Genomic DNA, 26,249 nt, shown 5'->3' on the forward strand with positions numbered 1-26,249 from the left:
TGGAGCCTGAAGGAGTAGACGGGGCCTCTATATAAGGTGCAGCGAGGCGTCGGGCCGCACAGCCTCCACCCCCCTCGGCCTCCAGGGCGGCGGCAACCCCGGCCCCCGCTCCCGTCCCCCGCCTGCGGGGCTGAGCCGAGCGCTCGCGGTGGCGGCGGCCAAGCGGAGGGGCCGGCCTTGCCAGGAACGCGGAGGGAGGGGTGGGGAGAGACAGCCAGCTCGCCCACCCCGCTCCGGGCGGAGGGCGGAGGGCGGAGGGCGGAGGGCGGCGGGCGGCGGCGCGTCCCGGGGCCGAGCGCGTCTGTCCGGAGCCGAGCCGAGCGGCGCGGGAAGGATGCTGGCGGGCAGGGGCGCGCGCGCGGGCGGCGGGCTGCCGCGGGGCTGGACCGCGCTCTGCCTGCTCAGTCTGCTGCGTGAGTACCGGCCGCGCGCCCGCGCGGGGGGCGGGGGGGCCCGGGCTGGGGAGCGGAGGTGGGGCGCGGAGCCCGGGCTGGGGGCGCGGAGCCCCGGGCTGGGGAGCAGAGGTGGGGCGCGCGGAGCCCCGGGCTGGGGAGCGGAGGTGGGGCGCACGGAGCCCCCCGAGCTGGGGGCGCGGAGGTGGGGCGCGGAGCCCCGGGCTGGGGAGCGGAGGTGGGGCGCACGGAGCCCCCGGGCTGGGGAGCGGAGGTGGGGCGCGGAGCCCCGGGCTGGGGAGCGGAGGTGGGGCGCACGGAGCCCCGGCCTGGGGGGGCGCACGGAGCCCGGGCCTGGGGGGCGCGGAGGGCCGGGCCCCCTCCCAAGCCCCACGCCCCACGCCCGCGGCGCTCTGGGCTCCGCGGGGACCCAGGCCCTTGGACGCGCGCCCCGCCCGCCGGGTCCCGCGCGGCACCTGGGCAGCGGTGGGGCGGACGGGCGCGGCGAGGCGGGCGACGCGGTGGCCGGCCAGGTGTCAGCGGGGCGGCGCGCCCTGGGCTCCCCGGAGGCCGGCCGGGCGCCGCGGTCCGGGTCGTCGCGCTGCGAGGATGCCCGCGTCCGTCCGCGTGGCCGGAGGTGCGGAGCGCAGTTGGAGCCGCAGCCCGGAGCGGGGGGTGGGGAGGTGGGGGGTGGGAGACGCAGGAAAGTTTTGCGCCTGCGGGTTGATGCCCAAAGCCCAGGCCTGAGCGGCCGCTGGGGACCGCGCGCAGGCGACCCCGAGCCCCGGGACCTGAGACCCGGGACCGGGCAAGCCCCAGGTGGACCTCGAAGGAGCGGGAGCCAACCTGCGGCGGGAGGCCCGGGAGTCAGGCTGAGTTAGTGACCAGGGGAGTGTGGAATGAACAGTCCCTGAAAAAAAAAAAAAATCTTTGCATTTAAGATCAGAAAGTTAAATTGACAATCCCTCCCTCTTCCCACGCCCGTCCGTCCCGTCCCGCCGCAGAGAAGGTGGAGGTCACGAGTTCGTCGTGCGCCCTGCCGCCCCCTCCCCTTCGCGAGCCCCCACCCTGGCAGCAGCTCAGACTCCTTATGTCCGGGGCTTTCTTCCCCCTCCCCCGTCCAAGTTCGAAAACTAGGGAGTTAGCAGCCTGGTGGCCCCTCTTCCACTCACCCCCGCTTGTGCCTACTGCTTTAAGATCTTGTTCTCACTTTGATAAAGAAATAATAGACGCTCAGTAAGTATTTGTTCTTAATCGCTTTCACTTGGGAATAACATTCTCCCTCTCATCCCATTTAGAAGGTTTCAAACTTTGTACATTGTTCTCCCTTTTGGTGGAGATTCTACTTCCAGCCCTCTAGGGCTCCCAATTCCCTACTCTTATTGCGTCCTAAAGGCCACCCACCATGGCCCCACAGGGTGCCCTGGGCCTGCCTGCTAGGCCCACTAGGCCCGTTTGCCCTCCGTGTCCCCTGCTGTCCCCCTCTGGGCCCACGCAGGTGAAGAGAGACTCCTGGCTTGAGAAAGCTCTAAGTTAGGCTCTGGGTTGACCAGTTTGGCAGCCCCCAGACCTGCCCTCTGGGGCAGGGGAAAAACTGTCACCGAGATGCCAAGGCCCTAGACCAGGGAAGTCCCCTGGATGCTAGATTGCACCCTCATAACAAGGGTGAGTTGATACACAGCTGATCAGATGTTCCACTCTCCTTTGGCTACACAGTGTGTGATGACCTGGTCCCCGGCGGAGTGAGGCCCACCCTTTATTTTTTTTTTTAATGTCTTCAGCTGGCCAGTTTCAGTGTCGCCTTGGCCCGTAGCAGGAGGTGGGGGGAAGCAGCTTAACTCCTGCAAAATCTGAGCCAGTTATGCTGAGAATTCTACTGTCTCAGCTTTGGGGGTGACAGCTCAGGCATGGCTCCCTATTCTCAATCTTGCCAGATCACTTGGGCCAGTCTGGAGCTTGCTGTCTTCCCTGAGAACTTTCTAGGGTTTGTTTATTTATTTATTTATTTTTTAATACTAGGAGTCCTTTTCTGTCCTGGCATACATCGTGAGATAAATAAGTGAGTGATCGTATCTTGAAATGCTAATGGAGGAACATTGCAGGAAATCTGTGCATTTTACTGCAAAATTTAGGACCCCTGGGGTTCTGTAGTTTTTGTGTCCTGTACACTGACAGAGAGCTTTGTTCTGGGGAGGTCCTTCTGTCCCCGTGAGAAGTTGGCAGAAAGATGGGCACAGCAGCCAGCCAGAAGTAGACTCTTCTTGTGGTGGATGGGGCTGCCCTGGGTGGTGACCAGAGGCAGAGTGGGAACTGAGAGGCCACCAGGCAGGACTGCCATGCCACCAACTGGGAAGAGACACCTTTCAGGTTATTAGGAAACCCCATGTGGGTCAGGCTCAGGGTATGTGTTCCCTGTAAGCCCTCCACGGCCTATCCTTCCTCTTGCCATAAGGACACCCCCCAGGCCCACCTTCCTTCACATTCCTCTTCTTCCTTTGGGTCCTTCGTGCATGCTGACCCCACACCCATATCCTGTCTGGGGCTACATGTAAGAGGGGAAAAAAGAAAAGGGAAAAGAATTTTATCAGATATTTTCCAGAGGAGAGAGGACTCCACCCTTTGAATCTCTGCCACATGGCGACTGAGGAGGAGCAGCCTTGGGGACCTCTGACGAATTCAGTGGTCCCCAGGGGTCCCCCGGAGTAGGGTCAGTCCAGCTGGCAGCACCTTTTACAAATGGAAGTTTTCTTCGGGCAGCATTCCTGTTTGATAAAACACGCCTGGGCATCTTTTTTCTTATCCCTCTGGCTCCACCTCCTGGGCCTCCTGGTTCACTTGTCCTCTCCTCTTTCCTTCTCTGAGTCTTTGTCTCTGAAAGCTCAGGGCAAAGAGTGCCAAACTGCAGCAGATAAACTCGGGCGCAGAGTCTTAGAAAAACAAATTAAAAAAAAAAAAGAAAGAAAAGAAAAAGAAAAAGGAGGAACAAATAAAATTCCACCCTCTAGAGTCTCACTGCCTGATTTCCTTTAGACCCCGGGCCGGAGGGCCTGGGCTCACTTTCAGGGCCGGATGGTTACTCAGCTCCGCCGAGGGTGCCTGCCACCCTCTCTCCCGGACTTTGTCTGGTCTCACTAAATGGCCCCGAGTGTGGAGAACTGAAAATGTGAAGGTATGGAAAAAGAACAAAAACACCACCCTCTGAAAGAAAATGCTCAGAGTTGCCAGGACAGAATTTCCTATTTTTCTGGATTTTGACTTCTCTAATGAGAACATTCTCTTCCCTTCTCAGCTAAGAAATAGGAACACATTATCTACGATTTTTTTTTTTTTTTGGTCCCCACGGCCCCTGAGTTTGCTGGGGAGAAAGAGGCATGCATCTTGGGGGATCCAGGTGCGCACAGATAGGGGTGGATGGAGGTATACGTCGCAGCACCTGCACTCCGGGGCCCACCCGGAGACCAACCGCTTCCCTTTAGATGTAAAGAAAAAGGCTTCTCGGCTTAATTGGGAAATCTGCTTCTTTCCGATTTGGGGAGGGGGGGAAGACTTCAAGAACCCACAACTGAGATCTTGTAGAGAGGCAGCATCTCTAGGTGACCAGTTCTCCGCTGTGAAAGAAAATGCTTTTAACGCATCTCTGGGTGAAAAAAAACCAGGCCTTGGATGTGCAGGGGCAGACAGGAAACTGAATTGCTGGGCACGAATGAAAATAAAGTGGAATGTTGCATTTGATGGGCCCAAGACACGCAGGCTGTGGGAATCCAGAGGCCAGAAGGAGGAGGGAGAGGGCAGGGGAGATGCCGGGAACACCAGACAAACAGTGGTGCCCGAGGGTGGAACAGACCCCGCGAGGAGAAGCTCCTTACGGTGTGCCGTGGATGCTTAGCACAGTGATGTCTGGTATTTCAAGCTTATGCCGTTGTCTCTTCCGGGCTGGGCTGTGTGATCTGGCTCCCAAAGCTTTGATACGCGCACCCCGTGCTCCGAAATAGAGGACTGGGTGCTCGGCTGGCGCACGGTGAAGCGGAAGGAGGACTGTAGCAGCCTGATCAGGGAGGCACAGAGCTCCAGAAGAGGAGTCAGTGGCCATGAGGACCACAAAGGAAGAGGGGACCAGGACAAATGCTGGGCCCCCAGAGAAAGCTCAGGAGTCTGGGGTTCCACAGTAGGTGGATGGGGGCCACCACAAGCTATTTGCCTAGTACAGGGAAGTCCCAGTCCGCTGGTGCCCTCAGGCCGCAGATGCTTGGTTGACCCTCACGTCTCAGCTTAGGTTCAGAGGCACCACCGGAAGGCAGCCGTCTGGTTCTTCGGTTCTGTGCTGGTCCAAGATGCCCAACCTCAGCCAGATGCGTAACAGGGACACTTCCTGAGTGCTCCCGGAAAGGATGGGTGGCTCACCACTTCCCAGACGAGTTCAGCCAGTTTTTGAAGAGATAACCCTGTTATTTCGAGCTTTTCTTTGTATCGCAGCGAAGTCAGCTTTCTTCTATCTTCTCATCGTGAACTTTAACGTCTATCTGCGATTAGAATCGGTTAATCTGCAGTGACTTCTAATCTAATTCTATTCTTGGAACGACCACAGAATGAATCTGCTCTTTCTTCCCGACAATCCTTAGCGATCTGTCTGCCCCCCTTCCCCCGCCCCAGGTTATAAGCTCCTTGAGGACAGGGATTTATTTAAATTGTGATGACACACACACCAAACCTCAGGAAGGAACCTTCTCTGATTCTGTGCTATCCCCCTCCCCCAGCACTGAGCATGGTCCTTTTCACATCCCTGGTGCTTGTTTATGACCAATAAGAGTGAGTAAAGAAGTGAAATGAGTCTTGAAAAAAGTTATTTATTCTCCATCCCCAAATTCTTCTTTTCTGGATCAGAGGTTGGCAAACTTTACTGTCAAGAGCCACGTAGTAAATATTTTAGACTCTGGAAGCCATATGTTGTCTCCAATGCATATTCTACTCTGTTTTATTTTACAATACTTTAAGCAAGGAAAAGCCCTTCTTAGCTCACTGGACATACAACAAACAGTCTGTGGGTGGGTTGGGTCCACCAGCTGTTTGCCAACCTCCGATCTAGATGAAATAACTCCAGGCCCTCAACCATGTGAGACTTGGTTTCTAGAACTCTCCTAATTCTGGTTATCTTCCCATGGACGCTCCCTGATTTAATAAATTCCCTCTTAAAATACAACACTGAATGAGACCGCTCTATGGGGAGGTGGTTGGTGTGACCATGCCTGCCATGATCCCCGTTCAGTCTAAGTGCGTCTTCTGAGCTCAGAGGGTCATGCTTCGCGCCCTGGGTAAAATGAATGAGTCTAAGGGATGCTTCCGGCACTAAGGAAATTTATAATGTAACTGAGGCGACAAGACTTATACTCAGGAAACAGCATATATGATTTTGTGCCAGATAAGTGGCGGAGAGACGTGTCTGAAGGTCCCTGGGAAACAGAAAGAAAGGGGGCCCTCGACTAGAGATAACAGCTATTTCTTGAGTGTTTACCAGCCAGGCTAAGTGCTCTATACCCCTTAGCTCCTCTGTTCCTGAAAACAACCAGGGGGGTAGGGACGGTTTTTATTCCCATTTCACAGGTAAGGTCTAGAGAGTTGAAGAAGCCTCCTCCTAAGCCCTGACAGTGAGAACACAGTCGAGAAGCCTTTATACAAGGTCTGACTCCGGAGCCCATGCTCTTGGAGCGGAGGATTCACTGTCTTCTCAGAAACACAAGCTGGGGGTTCCCAGCAGAAGGGCCAGCAGGCTGTGTCTTCCTGTTACTGTCTCTCCGTGGGCTGAGACACCCGAGAATTCCTCCCAGAAAGCCCTCCCGGGCCAGTTGCCAGAATCAGAACAGAATGGTGGGATGGGGCTAGCTGGCCAGGAGGTGGGACACCAGCAAAAAAAAAAAAAAACTCCGACTAAACCTCAGAGGGTCTCTAAAAAGCAAGACCAGGTATATAATCTCCTAAAGCATGGGAATTTAGCTAGGGAATCGCTTCTCGGCCTTTTGGCTAAGATCAAGTGTGGAATTTAGCTAGTGAGCTAGCAGAACTTTCTGGATCTCTGAGGAGTTGTACATTCTCTTTCAAGATGAAAAGATTCTCCATTTTATTAATTGTAGTTGGAATCTCTGAAAAATGTATTACATTATGCCCCTGTTTCCTTAGTGTGCCCCTCAGAAAAAGGACTATAATTTTCATGACTCAGATGGATCAGGAAAATAATTTGGTTCTGGTACAACTCAGTGACTTTGTTAATGCTTACTAAGGTGTACGTATTTATTTACTCCTGCCGTGAATGATTCCAGACTGGTGTGGGTTTCAATCCTCGGGTCTGTTTTTCATTTATCTGTTTCTTCTTTTTTAAACTGTTGTTTCTCCTTGTTGTTTGCTTCTAAGAGTCTCTACTTTTTAGTTTTAGCGAGGCTATCAGATAACCATGCTTGTTAGAACTACGTGTAAAACAAAAATAATCAGCTCTGGATAAGTACCTGTAAGTTAAATGCATTACTCTTACTATGTGCGTTTCGTGACCCCTCTCTCTTCGGGCCCTTTGGCTTCTTAGCCTCATTTTGCCAACTTCCTGATACCTCGTCTCCTCCCTCTGTCCCAAGTTCATGACTTGAGATCAAGTAGGATATCTAGAGTCAAATCAGGTACTTAGGGAGTCACAGTTAATAAGGGTAGGATGGAAAGTGAACAGCATAAGATAGCCTTTTGTTTGGTTTTTAATTGTCCTATAAATGCTCTGTTGGGTTGGGCCTAAAGGCTGTTTGTCAGGAAGGCTCCAGTCTAGAATGGAGTGGATTGGAGGTTTCACCAATTGTCCCCTAGAATCTAACCGCTAAGCTGCTCTTACTCCCTTCCGGAGTTGGGAGGACAGAAGCTTAGAGAAAGAAGGGTCAGCATTTGATGGTTGAACGCCATGGACGTGTGAGAAGATAGGATAAAGAGAGACCCGGGGTCAGTCTTGATTCGTGTAAATGTTATTCCTGCCAGATACAGTCTCTTTGCAGGAGCTCTAAAAAGGAAGCCCTAGAAACTGTGACACCAAGGGCCCTTGTCCCTGCTAGTCCCTACGCAACAGCACCTGGATTGGCTTGGCTTCCAGGGCCCTACCACCATGGTCCCCGGCTCGACACCCACTCACCCGTATCCTGCCCATCCCTTAGCCTTGCCTTTCTGCCCCTCCTCTTTGACCTGTTTCTCCAGGGTCTCAGGGGACATCCCTGCCCACTCCAGGCTCAGGGGTATGAATCTGAGGTTGAGGTTTCATTCCCTTCGCCAGTGGATCCTGCTACCTGTCCCTCGGTTTGGCCAGGTGGCAGGCGGAAGGAGGCTGCGGTGGCCGGGAGCCCAACCCTAGTGGATCGGTAGCTGGCCTGAGTCCAGGGTTGCTTCATTTATCTGGCACAGGCACCTCTGTCCTCAGGACTAGCAGCAGGTCTCTGCTCACATCTGGAAAAGTTCAAAACTGTTTGTCTGGGTGAAGGAGGCCCTGGGGGAGGGGGTTCAGAAGCATGACATCACCTCAGTCAAGGCCCAGCTTTCTTTGGAAAGAGAAAAGGGCTGGGCTAGCCTGAGCCAGATAGGATTCCCAGGAATTGATGTGTTGGAAGGAAGAAGAGGAAAGGGTGGGAAGGAAGGATGATGTCAAGGGGGAGTTCCAGTGGTGCCTTGGAATGGTACCAGGGGAGGATGATCCTTCAGTTCCATGTCCACATGTTCCCACCACCTGCCCCCTATGGTGAGTTCATACCTTAGGGGCAGTTGGCTAGGTGGATGCTATCTAAGGGCAGAGGAAGACTGCATCTGCTTCCTCATCTATTTTATTTTGGAAAAATAACACCCACCTAACCCATGTGTGAGCCCATTCCTTTCTCTCCAAAAGTGTCGGGGATGCATCCTGACCTTTAGCAATTTAGACTCACTGACCCTCTTGCTCCTTCTACTCAAGTGTCCACTAAACCTCAAGGGGCCCCATTGCTTCCTGCCCTGCATGAACTGTGGCCTCCCCTCTTGGCCAAAACCTTGGTGACTCAGGTTCTTATCTCTCAAATGGAGATGGTAATATCACCTCTTCCTCACCTGCACATAATATTAAGGTGTGATTGTTGTCCTTGCCATTACTTTCAGTCTACTTGCAGCAGGTGGGGAGAGAGGCAGATGTGGGAGAGGGAGACTTTTCTCCACTGTTAAGGGTGACATTCTTGGTCCCAGGTTAACTGCAATGAAACTAAAGCCCAACTTCCCTCTTGATGCTGAGGGAAAGAAGAGGTATCATTCTACATTGTTATTTGCCTGGAAACCTCCAAAATATACAGGCCTAGATCTCAATCAGGAAAATTTAAAGACCAGCTTTAGGGTGGCCTGGGATCCCTAGGGGCCTTTCCTTGAGGGTAGTTCTGCTGGCTACTAACCTGTGGATACCAAGTCCACCCCTAACCTTTATGGGGCCCAAGCCAAGAGTAGAATGGAGACCCTCTTTCTATATGTCTGGATACTCCAAGGTTATCCATCAGGCCTATTAGCTTATAAATGAAATATCCTCGGGGCGCCTGGGTGGCTCGATAGGTTAAGCATCTGCCTTCAGCCCAGGTCATGATCCCAGGGTCCTGGGATGGAGCCCCACATTGCGGGGGTGACGGTGGGGGTCCCTGCTCAGCAGAGAGTCTAAGTCTCCCTCTCCCTCTGCCTCCCCCCCCCCACCAATTCATTCTCTCTCTCTCTAATAAATAAAATATCCACTATCCTCTTGCCTTGAAAAATATACCTTCATGGCCTCTTGGAAAGCCAAGTTTGTTTTTGGGACCCTGTCAGTCTCAGAATTCAGAGCCGCAGTGTGGCTGAGGAGGAGAAGATGGCTGGCCCTTGACCCCAGCCTGTCCCTCTTCTCTTCTTTTTTTTTTTTTCTTTTTTCCCTCTTCTCTTCTTATCCCAACTCTGGCACACGTTGTTGGGAACCTTGCATGCATACATGCAAGGGACACACCACCCACATGCTTAATGTGTAACTCTTCTCCTTGAGACAGCCACCTCTTGGCCACCCTCTCACCTTGGGGTGCATACCCTGGTGCTGCAGTTCACGCTTAGAAGGTTGGACTAGGAGGAAGGATCCCATAAAGATCCTCAAGGGAGTAAAGAACCCTTCAGACAAAAAGTTCTAGGAGTTCTGATCCCATTGTATGATCTAGAAGAGAGGGTATCTTTGCTGCCCCATGAACTCCTTATGATTTGGGGCAGGGCAGAGGAGAAGGTGGGGGAACAGATTATAAAGCTCTAAAGCTCAGGATCCCACCAGGAAGCTTCTCCGTCCTGGGTGTAAGGATGGCAGTGATTGGTACCCCAGGACTCATGGAAGGGCAAGGACCCTCAGGAAGATCTTCAGAGAATAATTAAATCCAGGAACATTATACTACATCGATTTAATATTTGTCCTTAATTCTCCCAACAATCCATGTAAGAAAAGACCCTCACTTTAGAGATTGGTAAACTGAGGCACACACGGACACACACACATGCATTAAACTACATAGTTATGAGCAGAGCCAGAACTACACTATCTTCCCACTACATTTAATGAGAAACTAGGCCTTACGTTCTCTAGTTCACCCGCTGGATTCCTAGGTCAGAGCTTCTTGAAAGAAATCTTGGGATGGCTCACCGAATTCCTCAACAGAAGACAAGGAAGATGGGTTTGCAGGCCACGAGGGAAAGAACAAAGGGGGTTTGGGAATGGGGCAGCCTTGGACAGAGAGAAGATTTTTAAGGGGATAGTGTAGAGATGGCATGACTCTAGTGATTATTACAAGAGTATATTACTCTAGTGGATGGAAAGTGACAGAGAGGACGACACATTAAAAAGGAAAAAAGGCATTTCCTCTCCCGTATTTTAGATTCTGTGATATTTATTGAGATACAATTTGATAGTTTGATATTTTAGTTAATACATTGCAAACATTGCCTTGCATTCTCATGTGGCTTTAGGTGGTTTGTTTTTTGTTTGTTTTTGTTTTTTTTACAATTTTTTATTTGTAATGATTATGGTATGTGACGTGCATATAGCATTTATCCTCTTGTAATTCACTTAGTTGTTCACAACTTTTCCCTCCTATAAATAGGACTATACGAGACATTTGATGCATACAAGCTTTTCCTTCCTTATTTTCTTAGGGAAAATCCAGTGGTGAGAAATGAGTCACCTGTCCAGAAGGATAATCATGATGTCGTGAGGCTCCAGGATGATTTAAGTACTGACTTTTTCTCCTTGTTTCTCCTTGTAGCCTTTGGGTTCACAAACACGGAAACCGTGACTACTCGTACCACAGTGCCAACCTCCACAGAAATAATGTCAACTGTTTCTGAGAATACATCCAAACGGGAAGCCATCACACTAACTCCTTCTGGAACTACCACCCTGTACACTGTCTCTCAAGACAGCAGTGGGACCACAGCAACCATCTCAGGTAAAGAGGGTTTGTCTCAGGCCCCAGAGGGATGCTGCAGTTGCTTGGGTAAAGCATTAGGATGTTTGCAGACCACCCGCAGGGCTCCTTGCCCCCTCCGAGAGAAACGTACAAGCCCCACGAAATATGGTTTGTGCAGCATGCTTAGGGGACCCTGAAGTACGTTCCTGATAATTCCTCTCTAGTGACAGCTTTCTCAGGCTAGCGCTTTGGCAGCTGATCCTGATCGGTAATTCTCCTTGTACCCTGCCCTCACGCTGAGTTCAGATCAGTGATAAAATAAGGATCAGATGAGGACTCCCTAGAAATCTCTGATCTCTTCTAACTGAAAGAAAGTATGTACAGGTTCAGACTGGTTTTTGACTTCTTTAGGGTAGACCAAAATCCAGGTCTGTCAAAATCCTGAAAGCACTTCTAATGACATTCTCAATTATAGCGATGGTTCCCGCAGCTGGGTGGAAATGAGTTTGGTAAGGGTTAGGACGTGAAGTAACTCTAAACTCTCCCAGTTCCCTCTTCTGGTTTGAGACCCATGCCAATATCGTTCTCTATAAGGTTTTAATTTAAAACGGTGAACTGAGATGCGTATGTGTGTGTGTGTGTGTGTGTGTGTGTGTGTGTGTATGTATTTATGCAAACATGTGCTCATACCCACTTGTGTTTTGGTCTATTTCAGAGACTACAGTCCATGTCACATCTACCTCTGAGATCACCCTAACGCCTGGGACCATGAACTCTTCTGTTCAGTCGCAGACCTCTTTAGCTATCACGGTATCTTTTACCCCAACCAACTTTTCAACTTCAAGTGTGACCTTGGAGCCCAGCCTGCTACCTGGAAATGGTTCGGATCCCCCCTACAACAGCACCAGCCTTGTGACATCCCCCACGGAATATTATACATCACTTTCTCCTACCCCAAGTAGAAATGACACCCCAAGTACCATCAAGGTGTGTGAATTGGGCCAGCAGTGGCAGACTGCCCCATTGCTTCATATGTATGCAAACTCTCTCTTCCCTTCAACCTCTCCTCATCCCAACCAATGAGATTTGGGTCATGTAATAATTAGCATGGAAAATATGCTGCTTAGGTGCTCCTGGGTAGCCCAGTCAGTTAAGCATCCGACTCTTGATTTCAGCTCTAGGTCATGATCCTAGGGTTGTGGGATCAAGCCCCGTGTCAGGCTCTGGGCTCAGTGAGGAGTCTGCTGGAGATTCTCAATCTCCCTCTCCGAGTGCCCCTCCCCCTTCTCACATTTGCACTCTCTGTGTCTCTGTCTCTATAAATAAATAAATAAATAAATAATCAATCTTAGGAAAAAAAGAAAAGAAAATATGCAGCTTAAATATTGCTGGAAAGGACAGGCAAGGAGTGGAGACAGGCAGCTGATGTGGGGTTATTGCACTTCTGGAGAGTGCCAAGTAAAGGAGGTCTGCTGCGGTTCTTGCTAGTACCTCTCAGTCTGGGCTTTCACCAGGCCACCATCTCCCTTTGGGCATATTTGAAAACCATCCTCCATTTAATGGGACGACTTTTCCAGAAATGTTTGAGACAGCCACCATTTCCTCTATAGAGAGGGTTTGGCAGTATGTCAGGCATAGAGGAGCCATGGAGAACTGGGCAGACCAGGGATAGTAAGCTTGGCCTTGGGGTCGGTGGCTATCAACAGCTTTCAGCAAGAAGGGTAGAAAATATGAGGGCATGGAGCCTGGGGTCGGGCATGAGGAACCTGCCTGGTTTCTGTTTTCAAAGCAACCAGAATAGGAATCTGGAGAGTCCTAGGGGCCTGGAAGAAAAGGAGTGTCACCATTTCAGCCTGGCCACCCTATTATCTGTTTGCTTATAGGGTCTTCCTGCAAGTGTATAATCCGCTGCAGGGAAAACAGCCTCAGTGGGACAAATTCCTCCCCTCTTCCATTTCTGTACCATCCAAGCTCATGTTTACTAAGACTGCAAATAGCTACTTGCTGGCAAGCCTGGGCTAGTAACACAAGTTTTGATTATCTGATGGGGATGGGGATGAGATGGAGGAAGGGAGTAAAACCATTATATAGCTCTAGTCCTCCAACATTTTAAAATTTCCTTTTTTTCCTAAAACCTCTTAAGGAAGGACCTCACAGAAATGAAACTGGAAAAGAGGTGGGGGGAAAAAATGAAGGGCAAAGATACTAGCTTATTTACTCTGTGTTTTAATACAGGGAGAAATCAAATGTTCCGGAGTCAAAGAAGTGAAATTGAACCAAGGTATCTGCCTAGAGCTAAATGAGACCTCCAGCTGTGTAAGTCAAACTCCCCTCCACCTCACCCCCATCCATCCTTTCCTCTTCCCTCTTCTCCCACAATCCTTAAGCCATCTATAGGACTGGACCAGATGGTGGTGGTGGTGGGGAGACTTAGCTTGGTCAGGCACCTTCCTGCACTGAGCTTTGGGTTTAGGGAGTAAGAGGCCCCATCTGGTGGGCAAAGAAGGCAAAGACAATTTTATTAAATTTAGTTGTTAACTTTTCCCATTCTCCCTAGTACGTTTAATATGTACATGGGCAGATTTAAGTTTGCTTTTATGTCAAGAAAGTCCTTAGTGAAATATAAACTAGTAATCTACCAATTTGTTTATTGACACATAACTCTTTAATCCACATAGAAAGAATGTCTTTGTGCCATAATGCTATATTTTCCATATAACCATCATTCCTAACATTTATTGAGTGATCCCCTCCGTTGTTGATTGGAATGCTGTTTTTCAGCTTCTATTAAGTTTTTATACATCCCAGGACATATTCTTTAGAGGTATTTTATTTGTTTGATGTCTTTTTTCTTTTTTGCCTGTTTTAAGTTTTGAAAAATTATTATACTTTTTTTATTATACTTTTACATTATAGTATTTTAAATATCCAGCAGGCAGGTCTTTGCTCACTACACTATAAAAAATGTATTTTTCATCTTTTTTTTTTAAAGAAAAACTTTAGAAATATCTTGTCAAAAAATTTTTTAATGTAAAATTTTTGTTGGAACTGCTGTAAATCCCTCTATTTTTCTGGTCTTCTCTTGTATCGTTCAGCATATTGTCTTTTCAGTTTTTAAAAACGAAAAGCTACAGTTTTTTCTCTGTAGGCTTTATGGACTTTTAAAGGTTATTTATAATATAGATTTCCCATTAAATATTCTAATTGGTCATTGTTGGTATATTAGAAAGTTGAGTTGTGAAATTTATCTTGGGCTTAGCCATTTCCTTTAACTTGCTTGTTAATTCCTAGAGCTTTCTAGTTGATTTGTTTTTGTTTTTATGGCAAGCTATCATGTTATCTACCCCAATGCCCTGTTTTCCTCTTTGTCTTTAGTAGTTAGACCTTGTTTTAGTTTCACGTCTTATTGCTTTGGTAAGACTATACAGCACAGTGTTAACTTTTAATGGTGATAGCAGACGTCCTTGCTTTGTTTCAGTAAATTTTCCTGACAGTTACAATTTCCTCAACAAAGAATGGAATGACAGGACTCTTCCTATTCACTTGTAGGGAAAAACATTTCCTTACAAGTTGGGAATCCATTTAAGGAACCCATATATGCATAGATTGGAAAGGACCTGGGTAAACTGTTGTCTGTAGAAAGCATTTGGCCATTTATATTTGTCCATTCCAAAAACCCTTTATCTAACCTGTGATTATCAGGGAGGTCGTTCTGACTCACGGATCTTTGAAAATTATACCTGAGGTCTGTTTAACCTAGGACTTCAAAAACAATGGGAATTGCAAAGACATAAGTCCACACAATAGAATAGCAGTGCAATTTGCAAAATGGCAAACCTGAACATGAATATGCAATGTACAAGTAATGCTCTGTGTTTCTGATGCTGATTTTCAACTCTACTTAATTTTTTAAAAAGTGGCCAAACCCTTTGCTAACTATAGCTATTTAAAAAAGCGACTTTTTGTTTTGTTTTGTTCTTTAGTGATACCCTGGTTAAGCACTTGTTTTCCTGTGTATCACACTTGTCTGTGCCAAAATGCGGCTTCTTTGTACCACCGATTTAGAACTAATTGCAGAGCATTCTAAGTGTCTGTCCATTCGAGGTTCACAATTAACTAGGGTCATCATACAAGACAAGTGCCAGAAACTTACTGCTACTCCAGAAATAATTCCTCTTACTATGCTGTGGTTGCTTTTTCTCTGTGGCCTTTACTGTGAGGGGAGGATCTGTGAGTAGGGATGTGGAAAGATAGCAAGTCTTCCAGTATCCAAAGAAGGCTGCTTCGCTCTTGACCTATGGTAGCACCAGGTCCTGCTACCATTTCCTTGGCCCCTCTGCCACTCTCAGTCCCCCTTTCTTCCTGAGGACTCCTCTGCCCCAGCCTCCAATCAGCAGTGCTTCCCCCAAGCTCCCCAAGGTAACGTTTCCCCAGTCCTTGCTCAGAATCTTTAGCCAAAGCTCCTGATGGTGTTTCGGATTCCTTTTCCTAGTCCTCACGCACGCTTGTCTGATAACCAGTCTGTTCCAAGGGCTGTGAGTGGCGGGATGCCTGCTTACTTGCCTTAGGTTGCGTTGGTACTTGTGGTGTCAGAGGGTTCTGGTTCTAACCATGGGACTGGCTCTAACCGTGGGACTGGTTCTAACTGTGGGAAACTCAAGCCCTACTCACAGCCTAATGAGAAGCATGAAGGATTTGAAATCCCCTAACATCAAGTCTTTGAGTACCTGTGTAATGTTGGCATGTTCCTGCCTTCAGTACATCCCCATAACAGAAATATGCGTGCATGTTCCCAGCTATTCAGACACTCACACTGCCCTGGGACCTACTGAGTATCCAACCTGTTAGCTCTCATTATGTGGATCGTATAGGCCTATCTTCTGTACACGCGTCTACAAACATTTATTTCTCAACTACTCTCCTTTTGCTCCCCATCCTTCACCTCTAGGCAGAAATCACTTCCATCAGCCAGTGGGAGGCAAGGCAACCCCACCCTCTTCTCAAGCACCTGCTACCTCATCTTAGAGTCCTCATTAGCAGGACCTGTCACTCAGAGTCTAACTTTCACTCTCCCTGTCACAACATTGGGGTAATCTAGTTTTTGTGGTTATGGTTACCCAAGTAGTTTCCAAAATACAAGATTATCTTTTCTTACTTTATTTTCTTATGCTATGCTTGTTTATCCAGGGGAATCCACCAAGACACTTTTTAATGGTGGTAAAATACACACAACATAAAATGTACTGCCTTAACCATTCGTAAGTCCACATGCAGTTCAGTGCCATTAAGAACATTCGCATTGTTGTGCAATCTCCAGAACTCTTCGTTGTCCAGGACTGAAACCCTACACACATTAAACAACTTCCCATTCCCCCCCAACCTCCTAGCCCCTGGCAACCACTAATCTGCTTTCTGTCTCTATGAATTTGGCTACTCCAGGGACCTCAGGAGTAGAATAATACAGTGGTTATCTTTTTGTGACTGGCTTATATCACATAACATCATGTCCTCAGGGTTCATCCATGTTGTGGCTAGTGTCAGAATTTCCTTCCTTTGTAAGGCTGAATAATATTCCATCGACATTTTTTTTTAATTTTTTTTAATTTTTTTATTTATGATAGTCACAGTGAGAGAGAGAGAGGCAGAGACACAGGCAGAGGGAGAAGCAGGCTCCATGCACCGGGAGCCCGACGTGGGATTCGATCCCGGGTCTCCAGGATCGCGCCCTGGGCCAAAGGCAGGCGCCAAACCGCTGCGCCACCCAGGGATCCCTCCATCGACATTTTGTTTATACCTTTATCCACCAAGGAACACTTGGGTTGCTTCCACCTTTTGCTATGGTGAATAATGCTGTTATGAACGTGGCTGTCCAAATACCTCTTTAACACTCTGATTTCGTTTCTTTTGGGTGTATACCCAGAAGTAGAATTGCTCAGTTACATGGTAAATCTATTTTTCCATCTTTGACCACTCGCCATACTGTTTTCCCTAGCAGCTGCACTATTTTGCATTCCCAGCAACAGAGCACAAGGGTTCCGATATGTCCACATCCTCACAACATTTGTTAGGTCCTGTGTGTGTGTGTGTGTGTGTGTGTGTGTGTGTGTGCATGTTTTTGTTTGTTTGTTTGTTTATAGTAATCATCCTAATGGGCATGAGTGGTATCTCATGGTGCTTTTGACTGACATTTCCTGATGATTGGAGATATTGAACATCTCTTTATGTGCTTATTGGCCATTTGTATATCCTCTTTGGAGAAACCTCTACAAGCCCATTGCCCACTAATTTGTTTTTTAGAACTACCTTTCTTTAGAGCCACATGTGTTTATATGCAGAGGTTGTATTTACTCAGCTAGCTCACATCACCCTTGTTCTGTCACATTGACTTCATCTAAGGCAGGCCGCTTCCAACCTCCAGATCATATCCACCAGCCCACGCCTTCCTTGCCCTCTGCCCAAACACTAAAGGTCCGTTTCCATGCAGAAAAAAAGAAACAAAAAACTTACAGATGGAGGATAGATGAAGACAGTGTGTCTCCTGGAGAGAGCCTGAGGTCTGGAGGCAGCCTAACTCCTTGCTCACTTACTGTGTCACTTGTAGCGGGCCCTTCACTCCAATCTCTAAATGGAAACAAGGTTTTTACCTGCAGTGTCAAACTCACACCAAAATAGATAAAATGAGGGAAAGAGAGAGAGAGATTGAGAATTGATCCTAAAAATCGCAAAACTGGGAAAAGTCCTACGGGTCATTTAGAAAAATACCTGTCCCTCCCTCCCCCCTGCTCCAAAGCTCAACATGCTTCTTTAACATGTTAAGAGTCTTTGCGAAGTTTGAGGATGCTACCCAAGGAAGGTTAGATGGTTTTATTATAGTAGGTATTATTTTTGCAAAGGAACATGAGTGAACAGATGTGGCTAGGGGCTCACAAATCTGAACCTCATGAGCAAAATGGCAAAGGCTGTGGCTTCCTCCTGCCCACTCTCCCATGATATCTGCCCACAGCCTCTCTTGGGGGAGGATGTTTATTTCAAGCATCCGGAGAAGCATTGTGCTTTGTTCAGGATCCACCTGCTACTATCCAGTTCCAAACACAATTCACTGATGCTGTTGGACTCCAGAGTGGGAGGCTGGCCACTGTTATTCCCTTGAATTTAGTCCAAGAAACTAAGCAAAGGGTGGAGGGACCCCATTGGAGGCCAAACCAGTTGGGATGTTAAGTTGAACAACAATTCGCTGAGTTATTTTGTTTGTTCGGTGCTAGGCTCAGCATGGTCTGGGTTCAAAATTATGAAACGTACACCCACTGCCCCCATTAAGGAGTCTTATAGTCTAGCCAGGGAGAAATGACTATGACAGGAAGGCAGACTATGGTCACATCTGAAGCGTGGATCCTAGGGGATATGGCAAAGAGGTATTGCCGTTATGAATAGTAACAGTACTAGCTGCCATTTGTCCAGTGCCCATTAGGTTCCGCCCACGCTCCTGGGCCCTCTTCATACAACATCTCCTCAGTCACAGCTCAGTCTTCAGCGGAGGAACCTCACACTCAGACTAGTTGCATGACTTGCAAAGAACCTAGAAAATATAGCAGAGGCAAGGTTGAAGCCAGGCTATGGAAGATAGGACCAGCTTCATGGAGGAGGTGGGATTTGAGTGGAGTCTTGAAGGATGGGGAATCCAAGGGAGAAGGTGGTGGTCTTCCTTCTTATAGCCACGGTTGTGAAGGTCACAGGCTCTCACACACTTGGGCTTCCCATGGTGGGATATCCCCCCACCCACCCCTCTGAAGGCCTTTCCCCACCAGCTTCTCCTGCACACATTCTCCCCGTTCTTAGACGCCTACCATGACATGTTTCCACTAACGCCCAACCTGATGTGTGCTCGCCCTCCTTTGAATGTCCGTAGCACTTTAGTAGTACCTTCCTCATCATACTTAACATGGAAGGAGCTCTGTCACCCATCTCTTTGTGCCTCAGTTTCTTCATCTGTCAAATGGGGAGAATAATAACACCCATCTCAAAGGGTTATGCAAAGCCTAAATAAGTCAATAGGCGTGAGGCACTCAGAACAGTGCCGGACACATAGTAAGCATCATTTATTTTCATGGCCACGTATGCAGACTGAGAGCTGTGACCATGTGGAGTTCACAGCTACTCCCACTCCCACCCCACCCCACACGTGATACACGTGCAGAGATTTTCACTCAGTATCTTCCAGTTGGAGTTTCATAAATGTCAGAAGAGGTGACCAGAGTTGAGGTGCAGCTTCTTAAGACTCTGTAGTTTGAGGAAGGTGCCATTTTGTGTGGCTTGTTTAGATTGTGCAGGAGCCCTGTCCCTCTACCTCTCTCCAGAAGGAGACATATTTCAACCAGAGACCTCCAGAAGCCCAGAGTTGTCCAGGCAGGGACTCCCCACCTCCTCATCCAGAAGGCATGGTGTTTGGGAGGGTGTGGTGCTCACGGGGAAGCAACGTAAGGCTCCCCAAAGAGAAAGAGGCCTAGGGAAGAAGGAGCTACTGGCCATATCCTGAGGTGTCCAGACTGCCCCCAGCAGATGCTGTTTTTAAGAGCTTGATTTTTCCAGAAACAAAGCCTCTCTCCAAGTACTTCCTTCGAGACCTTTCTCTGAGGGGAGAAGCAGCAGTGGCCTGAGAATTCATTTTTCTGTGACCTTGGCTCTTGAGGGCCTTCTGAGGCTACCTCTGGACTCCTCTGTCTGTGACCTAGAGGTTAGCTAGCCCTGCTCTTTTGGCCTCACCCGAGCCCGGTGAGTTCCTACTCAGCTCCCTTAAATTCCAGCTGAGAGAAGAAAGCTGGGGCTTCAGGCCAATCCTGACTTTGCTCCTTGTGTGGGAGCAAAGGATCCTGGGTTTTCCTGCCTCAGGCCACAGCAGTAGGAAAATACCCAGGCTGCTTTCCAGGCTGGGAGGGCCCCAAGGAGCGGTGCCGCCCCACAAACAGGAAGCCATCTCCTCCACGGAGGCTCAGTTCGGATGCCCCCCACACGCCCCAGCAGTTTCCCCCCCAAACAGGAAAGTTGTCGGAGCTGTTCAGGCATTTCCTCCTCACCATCTGCCATCCGGACAGAGGAGAGAGTCTTGGTTTCGGTTCCTTTCCTGTGCAGGGGTGGGGGCGCTCTGATTGGAAGCTGCTGGAACACATCCTGGGACTCATGAGAACAGGCTGTGGAAGGCCACAGCCGGTGTGTCCAGTTCCTCCCGGGGCCGGGACTCAACTGTCCAAGAATCATGAGAATTTCCCTCTCGGGGAGGCTGAGTTCCCGAGTCCTAGAGACCACCAGCAACCTGGAGCAATCTGTGAACGCCACGTAAAACTGGGTCCCATGCCGTTCATGAGAAAAAGGGGACGGGAGAAATACCCCATTTCAGCTGGAGCTGGGCTCTTCAGGAGCCCCCCTGGAGGCTAAGAGGGAAGGGCCCTCGGATGCCCGAGTCCATAGCCATAGATTTGTGCTCTACGCCTCACTTCCCTTGGCTTTTCCTCCAACATTCGGGGCTATTGTAACCTTGAAACAAAGGATTTTCCCTTCATCGGCGACACATTATTAATATTTTCCGTGATTGGCAATTTATTTTGAGTTTAATTTGAAATAACATATGCATGGCCCGGGCAGTCCTTCAATGAGATCATGTTTCCTGAATCTGTTCTCTGACACCTTACAGTGCCACCCATGACACTGATACATATACGTTTTGGTACTGGGACATTTTTGAGTTTTTGTTTTTTTTTTTCTTGTTGTGTTTTTGCATATATATAGGTCACAGGATTTTCCCCCAGTTAAAATTTTAGGGAAAAAAGAAAAAGTTCTTCTTGTTTAGAGAGTAATGGGGTGACTTGAATCAGGATCCCTGACACTCTGGATGCCGTTCTGGGTGCATTAGTAATTTCATATTTCATCTCCCGCTCGCCATTTCTCTCTGTCTGCCCAGGAGGACTTTAAGAAAGATAACGAAGAAAAACTGACCCAAGTCCTGTGTGAGAAGGAGCCAGCTGAGGCTGGGGCCGGGGTGTGCTCCCTGCTTCTGGCCCAGTCTGAGGTGAGGCCTCACTGCCTGCTGCTGGTCTTGGCCAACAAAACAGGTAAGGGGTGCATCTGTCTTGGGCTCTGGGGAGCAAGCAGGGCTGAGCTTAGAGGATCCTAAGAAATCTAGTAACTGTGCTGAAAGAGCCCTCAGGTGCTAGGGGACAAGAGCCTGGCTGACTTTGGGAGAAGCTCTCCTGAGAGGGCCCACCCTGGCCATCAGAGCATCATCTAGAACATCACAGGGGGGCACAGCAGGATGATCTTTTCCTGATTCTAGATTCAACAGTCCCTGTTTCTAATTCTAGAACTTTTCAGTAAACTCCAACTTCTGAGAAAGCACCAGTCTGACTTGAAAAAGGTAAGTTCTCTAAGATGATGGGAAGTCTCAGAGGGAATATGGGTCAGGGGAATTCACTCGAGGAGGGGAGAAAGTAATTCTTTTTTCTTGACCTCTTTCCTGTCTCTCCATCCTTCTCCAACAATCTTTGCCTTTCTGTGCTTGAAACAAAATTTTATGGTGCAGCTTGTTTAAGGGATGGCAGTCTGAAATCCCATTTCGAAAAAATCCCTGGGGTCAAAGTCTTCTTGTGTGCACCCCCTGTTGGGCCTGGAATGGGCTGCAGAATTCCCATCCCACAAGTGACAGTCTGTCTTTTCTGTGTCTTCCCTTCAAGCTGGGGATCCGAGACTTCACTGAACAAGATGTTGGGAGCCACCAGAGCTATTCCCGCAAGACCCTGATTGCACTGGTCACCTCAGGGATCCTGCTGGCTGTCTTGGGCACCACTGGTTACTTCCTGATGAACCGCCGCAGTTGGAGCCCTACAGGAGAAAGGCTGGTCAGTTTGGGGGTCCAAAGCAAAGAAATTGAGGAAGATAGGGGTCTTCTGGGGAGGTCCCTAGGTGTCATGAGGAGGGAGGAGAAATACCAGAAAAGGTGCTTCTGTGCCCTTACACGTTGACGTGCATACGCGCACATTACCATGTCCATGGACAAGTCTGAATAATGCGTGGCAGATTAGGAAGGGGGCACTGACTGGGGTCAGGCCACCTGCTCACTGTGGCGGTGGATGGCTCATGTCATCTATTTATGATCTTGCCTGGGATAGTTTGGCTGGGTACAACCAGAGCAGGCTGCTAAATCAGCCACACTTATCAGCAAGTATATTAAGTGCCCATGGGTGCCACCCAGCTCTGAAGAAGGGGGCATACGGAAGGAGAACCTCCTCTTCAAGTGTTCTGGATGAGGGAGGACAAGACTGGGGTTTGACTCCTGGCTACATACTCTGGGGAGGTCATCCCATCCTGGGGATTGCCTGGTTTCTGGTGGGAACTGGTTATTAAGTCGCGGTGGCACCATGTGGTGCCTCTCCTCTGTCCTTTCTCCTTTAGGAGCTGGAACCCTGATCGCTCTTCAGGAAGAAAGGAGTCTGCACATGCAGCTACAACCCCACTCTCTCCCCCACCCCCCACTGCCTCAATCCCCTGCTTACCAGATAATGCTCCTTTATTTATACACTGTCTAGGGCGAAGACCCTTATTACACGGAGAACGGTGGAGGCCAGGGCTATAGCTCAGGCCCTGGGGCCTCCCCTGAGGCTCAGGGAAAGGCCAGTGTGAACCGAGGGGCTCAGGAGAACGGGACCGGCCAGGCCACGTCCAGAAACGGCCATTCAGCAAGACAACACATGGTGGCTGATACAGAATTGTGACTCTGGGGGGGGAGTAAGGCTGGGCAGGGTCTGGGGAAGGGGCCCCTCCCAGCACCTGACCACATGCTGCCTCTGTGCTGGAGCTGCCACCACTTACATTCTAGCCTTTCCTGCTGCACACACCCTCCGAGGCCATTCCTGGGGCCCTGCACTGCACCAGGCCGAGGGGTTCTCTCCATCCTGGGGCCCGGGAGGTAACCCCTACCTTTTATACATTCATCTCACTAAGCCTAGAGTCTGGTCTCCTTTGAGAAAAGACATGAGGGAGACGTGCCAAAGTATAGAGAAGCTACCAGAGTTGGGGGGGTGGGGGGTGATGATCTCACATCATTCACGTGTGGGCTTCTTCCCTCTTCCTCCTCTCTGCCTTATTAAAAGAACTTCCAGGGGGAAGCATGGCCTTTTCTGGGCTACAATGTCCTCCTGGGAGGCTTTGTCTTTTCCTGTGTCTTCCTCATGTCTGTCTCCTCTACTTTAGGGAAACCAAAGCACCTGCTCCTTTGTAATGCTATAGCCAGCAAGACTTGTTGTCTTAAACCGTCTCCCTTGTGCTCACACCAGCTCACTGTGGATTCAGGCACCGGCTTCCCTCATGCTCTCCGGGCTCCCTGAGCTCCACACCTTCTCCCTGCACCTCTGTGTACAGAAGCCTGCACTGTTCTCTGGCTGAGCCTGGAACGAGACTCCAAGTTTTGAACAATGTCTTGTGTCTATGTTTGGGAGACAGCATAGGGATGCGTGGACACATGCGTTCCTATCTTTGGGGACAAATGAAGGAGAGGGGATGGCTCAGTCCTTGTCTCTCTGGGGCTCACAGAGTCTCATCTTGGGCCCCCGTTTCTCCCTGTGAGTCTCAGTGAACGGGACCAAGGGACCAGATCTTGGAGCCAAGCCTCTTGACCCGTGCACCTCTGAAGAAGCCCCTCGCTCGAAGGCTAGGTCCTGGCCTTGCCCTCTGATCCTGATGGCTTCCTCCTTCCTCCCTCTGACTCCTGGGTGAGCTGTGGACTCAGACTCCCAGCAGACTCCTTTCTGTCTCAGCCTCCCCGACCCCAACCCCCTCACTGTTCTGTACCCCCATATAGTCAGGGCCCCCGACATCTCCAGAGGACCTTCATCACAAGCCATCTCCTCTGTAGGTGGCCCAGGTTCTCATTTATTTTTTTAGGTATTTTTTTTTTTCCAGAGGGGTGAGCAGAGATCTTGGTTTCAATGACGGTTGGAAATAGAACTTTCCAGAGATAGGAAGACTGGGTGGATTTTATTTCTGAATACAAAAATGGTGTGTGTAAATACTGTAATTAAAGTGATACCGAGACACATCTGTTCTGTGTCGCTGCCCCAGCCAGGTGTGTCTGAATGCCACGGCGGTGTCCCTGGTGTCCCGGTCAGACCCGGCCAGACTTCCCAATGATGTGGTAGAGAGGGGTGACCCTGGAAAGAGGTGGGCCCATCTCGGGGGATACAGGCAAAAGCCAGGGTGCTGCCCCTTGGCCAAGTGTCCCTATGGGGGGGGTGGTTGGAGGAGGGTCACAGGAAGGCTGGATGTTTCTAGTCATAGAAAGACAGACACCAGAGCGCAGCAGGCGCCTTTAGGATGGAGGGTGGTGTGCTGAGGACGTGGGAGCTCGAGCTGTCGTGAACACCCTTCTGAGAAGTGGCGCACTTTGGTCACTGGATGCAAAATACGCATAAGCAAGGGAATGAGCCCCGTGTAGCGTGTATTTTCACACCACCTCCCACCCGAACTGGGAGCAGAGCAGGGGAGGCAGGTAGGGCAGCTTCTGCTCCCCAGATCTGGCTGCCAACTCCAGGAGGGGGTGGCTCCTACCTTCAGCACCAAGACACCAGCCTAACTGCAAAAACGTCCGCAAGTGCACCCCCCCCCCAACCCTGCCATAGGAAGTGGGGGAGGGAGCACTGCCAGATACTGCCCAGTAGCTTCAGGAAACACTCCCAAGTGTGTCAACAGTGGCAGAGGCAGTTGGGGCCAAACAAAGAATCCTTCCATTCTTATCTGGCAGAAGCCAGACCTTTCCCTTTCGCTCTCCCCGCCCCCACATCCCCCTTGCTTTTCTCCAACTGCTCTAACCAGAGGTTCCTCAGCAGATCTCAGGGGGCAGGAGAGGGGCAAGGAATAAGATCTAGACCTTACCCTGGCAGGTGATGGCTGGACCTTGGAGGGGAGGAGGGTGGCAGAAAGGGTAGAGAGTCATCTGGAAAGAGGAGCTGGGTTGGCCTCCATCGAGTTACATCCTGCCCTGCAAGGGACCAGATGGGGTCTGGCGGGTTGTGGATGGCAGGGAGAAGAGGCGTCCAGGGCACGGGCTCCGGGAAGCATGGGAGGAGGAGAAAAGGCACCTGGATCTTTGAAACGTGTCCAGCCTCAAGCCGGGCGACCTCCTATAGCTGCTGCAGTATTTTACCCTGAGTGTGTCAGCTGATGGAGGCTTTGGGAGGAAGGTGTGTGTGTGTGTGTGTGTGTGTGTGTGTGTGTGTGTGTGTGTGTGTGTTTAGAGGGTCCCATGGCAGCTAGCTCTCTTCAGTGGCTGGACAGCTTGCCCTGAATTCAGGGCCTCATTGCATTTTTAAAAATCCAACTTTCCCGCCACCTTTGGCCTGAGCACCCTAGCGCAGCAAGGGCTCTACCTGCTGGCCACGCTGGGCTCCTGCCGCGGGACTGCAGGTCCCCGGTGTCTGGGGTGGGGGGGGTTCTCTCTCCCGGCTGCCCCACCCTCAAACAGCCATTCCCGGGGATCTCATACGTGAAGCTCATACGACTCTAAGAAGTCATTGCTGAAAAGGAGTTTAGAGATGCATGCAACTTAACTCCCTTATGTCAAGTTAAGGACAGACTTGGGCCCAGAGAGGAGAGGGGGCTTGCCAAGATCCCCTGGAGCCCAGGTGTCCTGCATCCGAAGCTCTCCCCTTCATACTACCCTCCCACTCTTCCACCAGGGCTTTGGGGTTCCTCCAGCTGGATGTCATGAAGCCGGGGAAGGCAGTGTCTGAATAGATTTGGGGCTTCAGCCCAGGAGGCTTCCCTCAGCCCCTGCTCTTCCGTGTGAGCAGCCAAGCAGGTCCCGGGGTCTTGGGACAAAGGAGAGACTGAAGACCCCGGGGATCTGTGAGGCTCAGCTCTCCTGTGCCCGTCATCAGCCCCAGGGAATTAACTCTGGAGTGTCATGTAATCCGTTGTGGAAAGCAAACCTATCAGAGTTGCGTCTAAATGACTAAAGGGGTTCGTCCTTTAAATCTGGATACACGGCTCATCCCCATTGCATCCCCTCCAGGTTGATCAACCCCCACACCTCCTCTGCATGCAAACCCCGTAGCAGGTGAGCAATTTTGTGCAACAAGTGGCTGCTTCTGTTCGTAAAGCCCCCAGCCAGCCAGCCTTCAGTCATTCCCATGTCACGTACCAGCAGTGTTCCAGGGGCTGGGGATGGAGCAGTGAATACATCCATTCAGAGCTCACAATTCTGGTGGAGAAGAAAGACAATACGCACGCACGCTCACCTGAGTAAATAAAGACAGATGTTTTCAGGTTGTACGAAGAGCGGTGAAAAATATGAAATGGCTGAGAGTGACTTTGCATAGGGTTGTCCCTCCCAAGGAGGTAAGAATGGAGAGCAGAGCTCACTCGAATGAAGTGAGGGAGAGGTCAT

The 26,249-nt window shown here is 50.0% G+C and overlaps 1 protein-coding gene across 1 annotated transcript; it reads left to right on the top strand.

Annotated features, from left to right (window-relative positions):
• Positions 1–254: 254 nt before the first annotated feature.
• Positions 255–23,903, top strand: CD34 (CD34 molecule). The gene is made up of 8 exons (XM_077902261.1): positions 255–413; positions 10,679–10,861; positions 11,538–11,809; positions 13,058–13,138; positions 20,775–20,925; positions 21,175–21,227; positions 21,544–21,708; positions 22,396–23,903. The coding sequence occupies exons 1-8, from the start codon at positions 335–337 to the stop codon at positions 22,579–22,581; spliced, it is 1,170 nt and encodes a 389-aa protein (XP_077758387.1). The 5' UTR covers positions 255–334; the 3' UTR covers positions 22,582–23,903.
• The last annotated feature ends 2,346 nt before the right edge of the window (positions 23,904–26,249 follow it).

This window comes from Canis aureus, chromosome 6, assembly GCF_053574225.1.
Source record: "Canis aureus isolate CA01 chromosome 6, VMU_Caureus_v.1.0, whole genome shotgun sequence".
NCBI classification, from domain to species: domain Eukaryota; kingdom Metazoa; phylum Chordata; class Mammalia; order Carnivora; family Canidae; genus Canis; species Canis aureus.

Bases quoted from the DNA above. Each gene is read 5' to 3' on its own strand.
- CD34 (XM_077902261.1), top strand. From the start codon at position 335: ATGCTGGCGGGCAGGGGCGCGCGCGCGGGCGGCGGGCTGCCGCGGGGC. The intron at 11,810-13,057 runs GTGTGTGAATTG...GTTTTAATACAG, and splicing joins ACACCCCAAGTACCATCAAG to GGAGAAATCAAATGTTCCGG. The intron at 13,139-20,774 runs GTAAGTCAAACT...CTGTCTGCCCAG, and splicing joins TAAATGAGACCTCCAGCTGT to GAGGACTTTAAGAAAGATAA.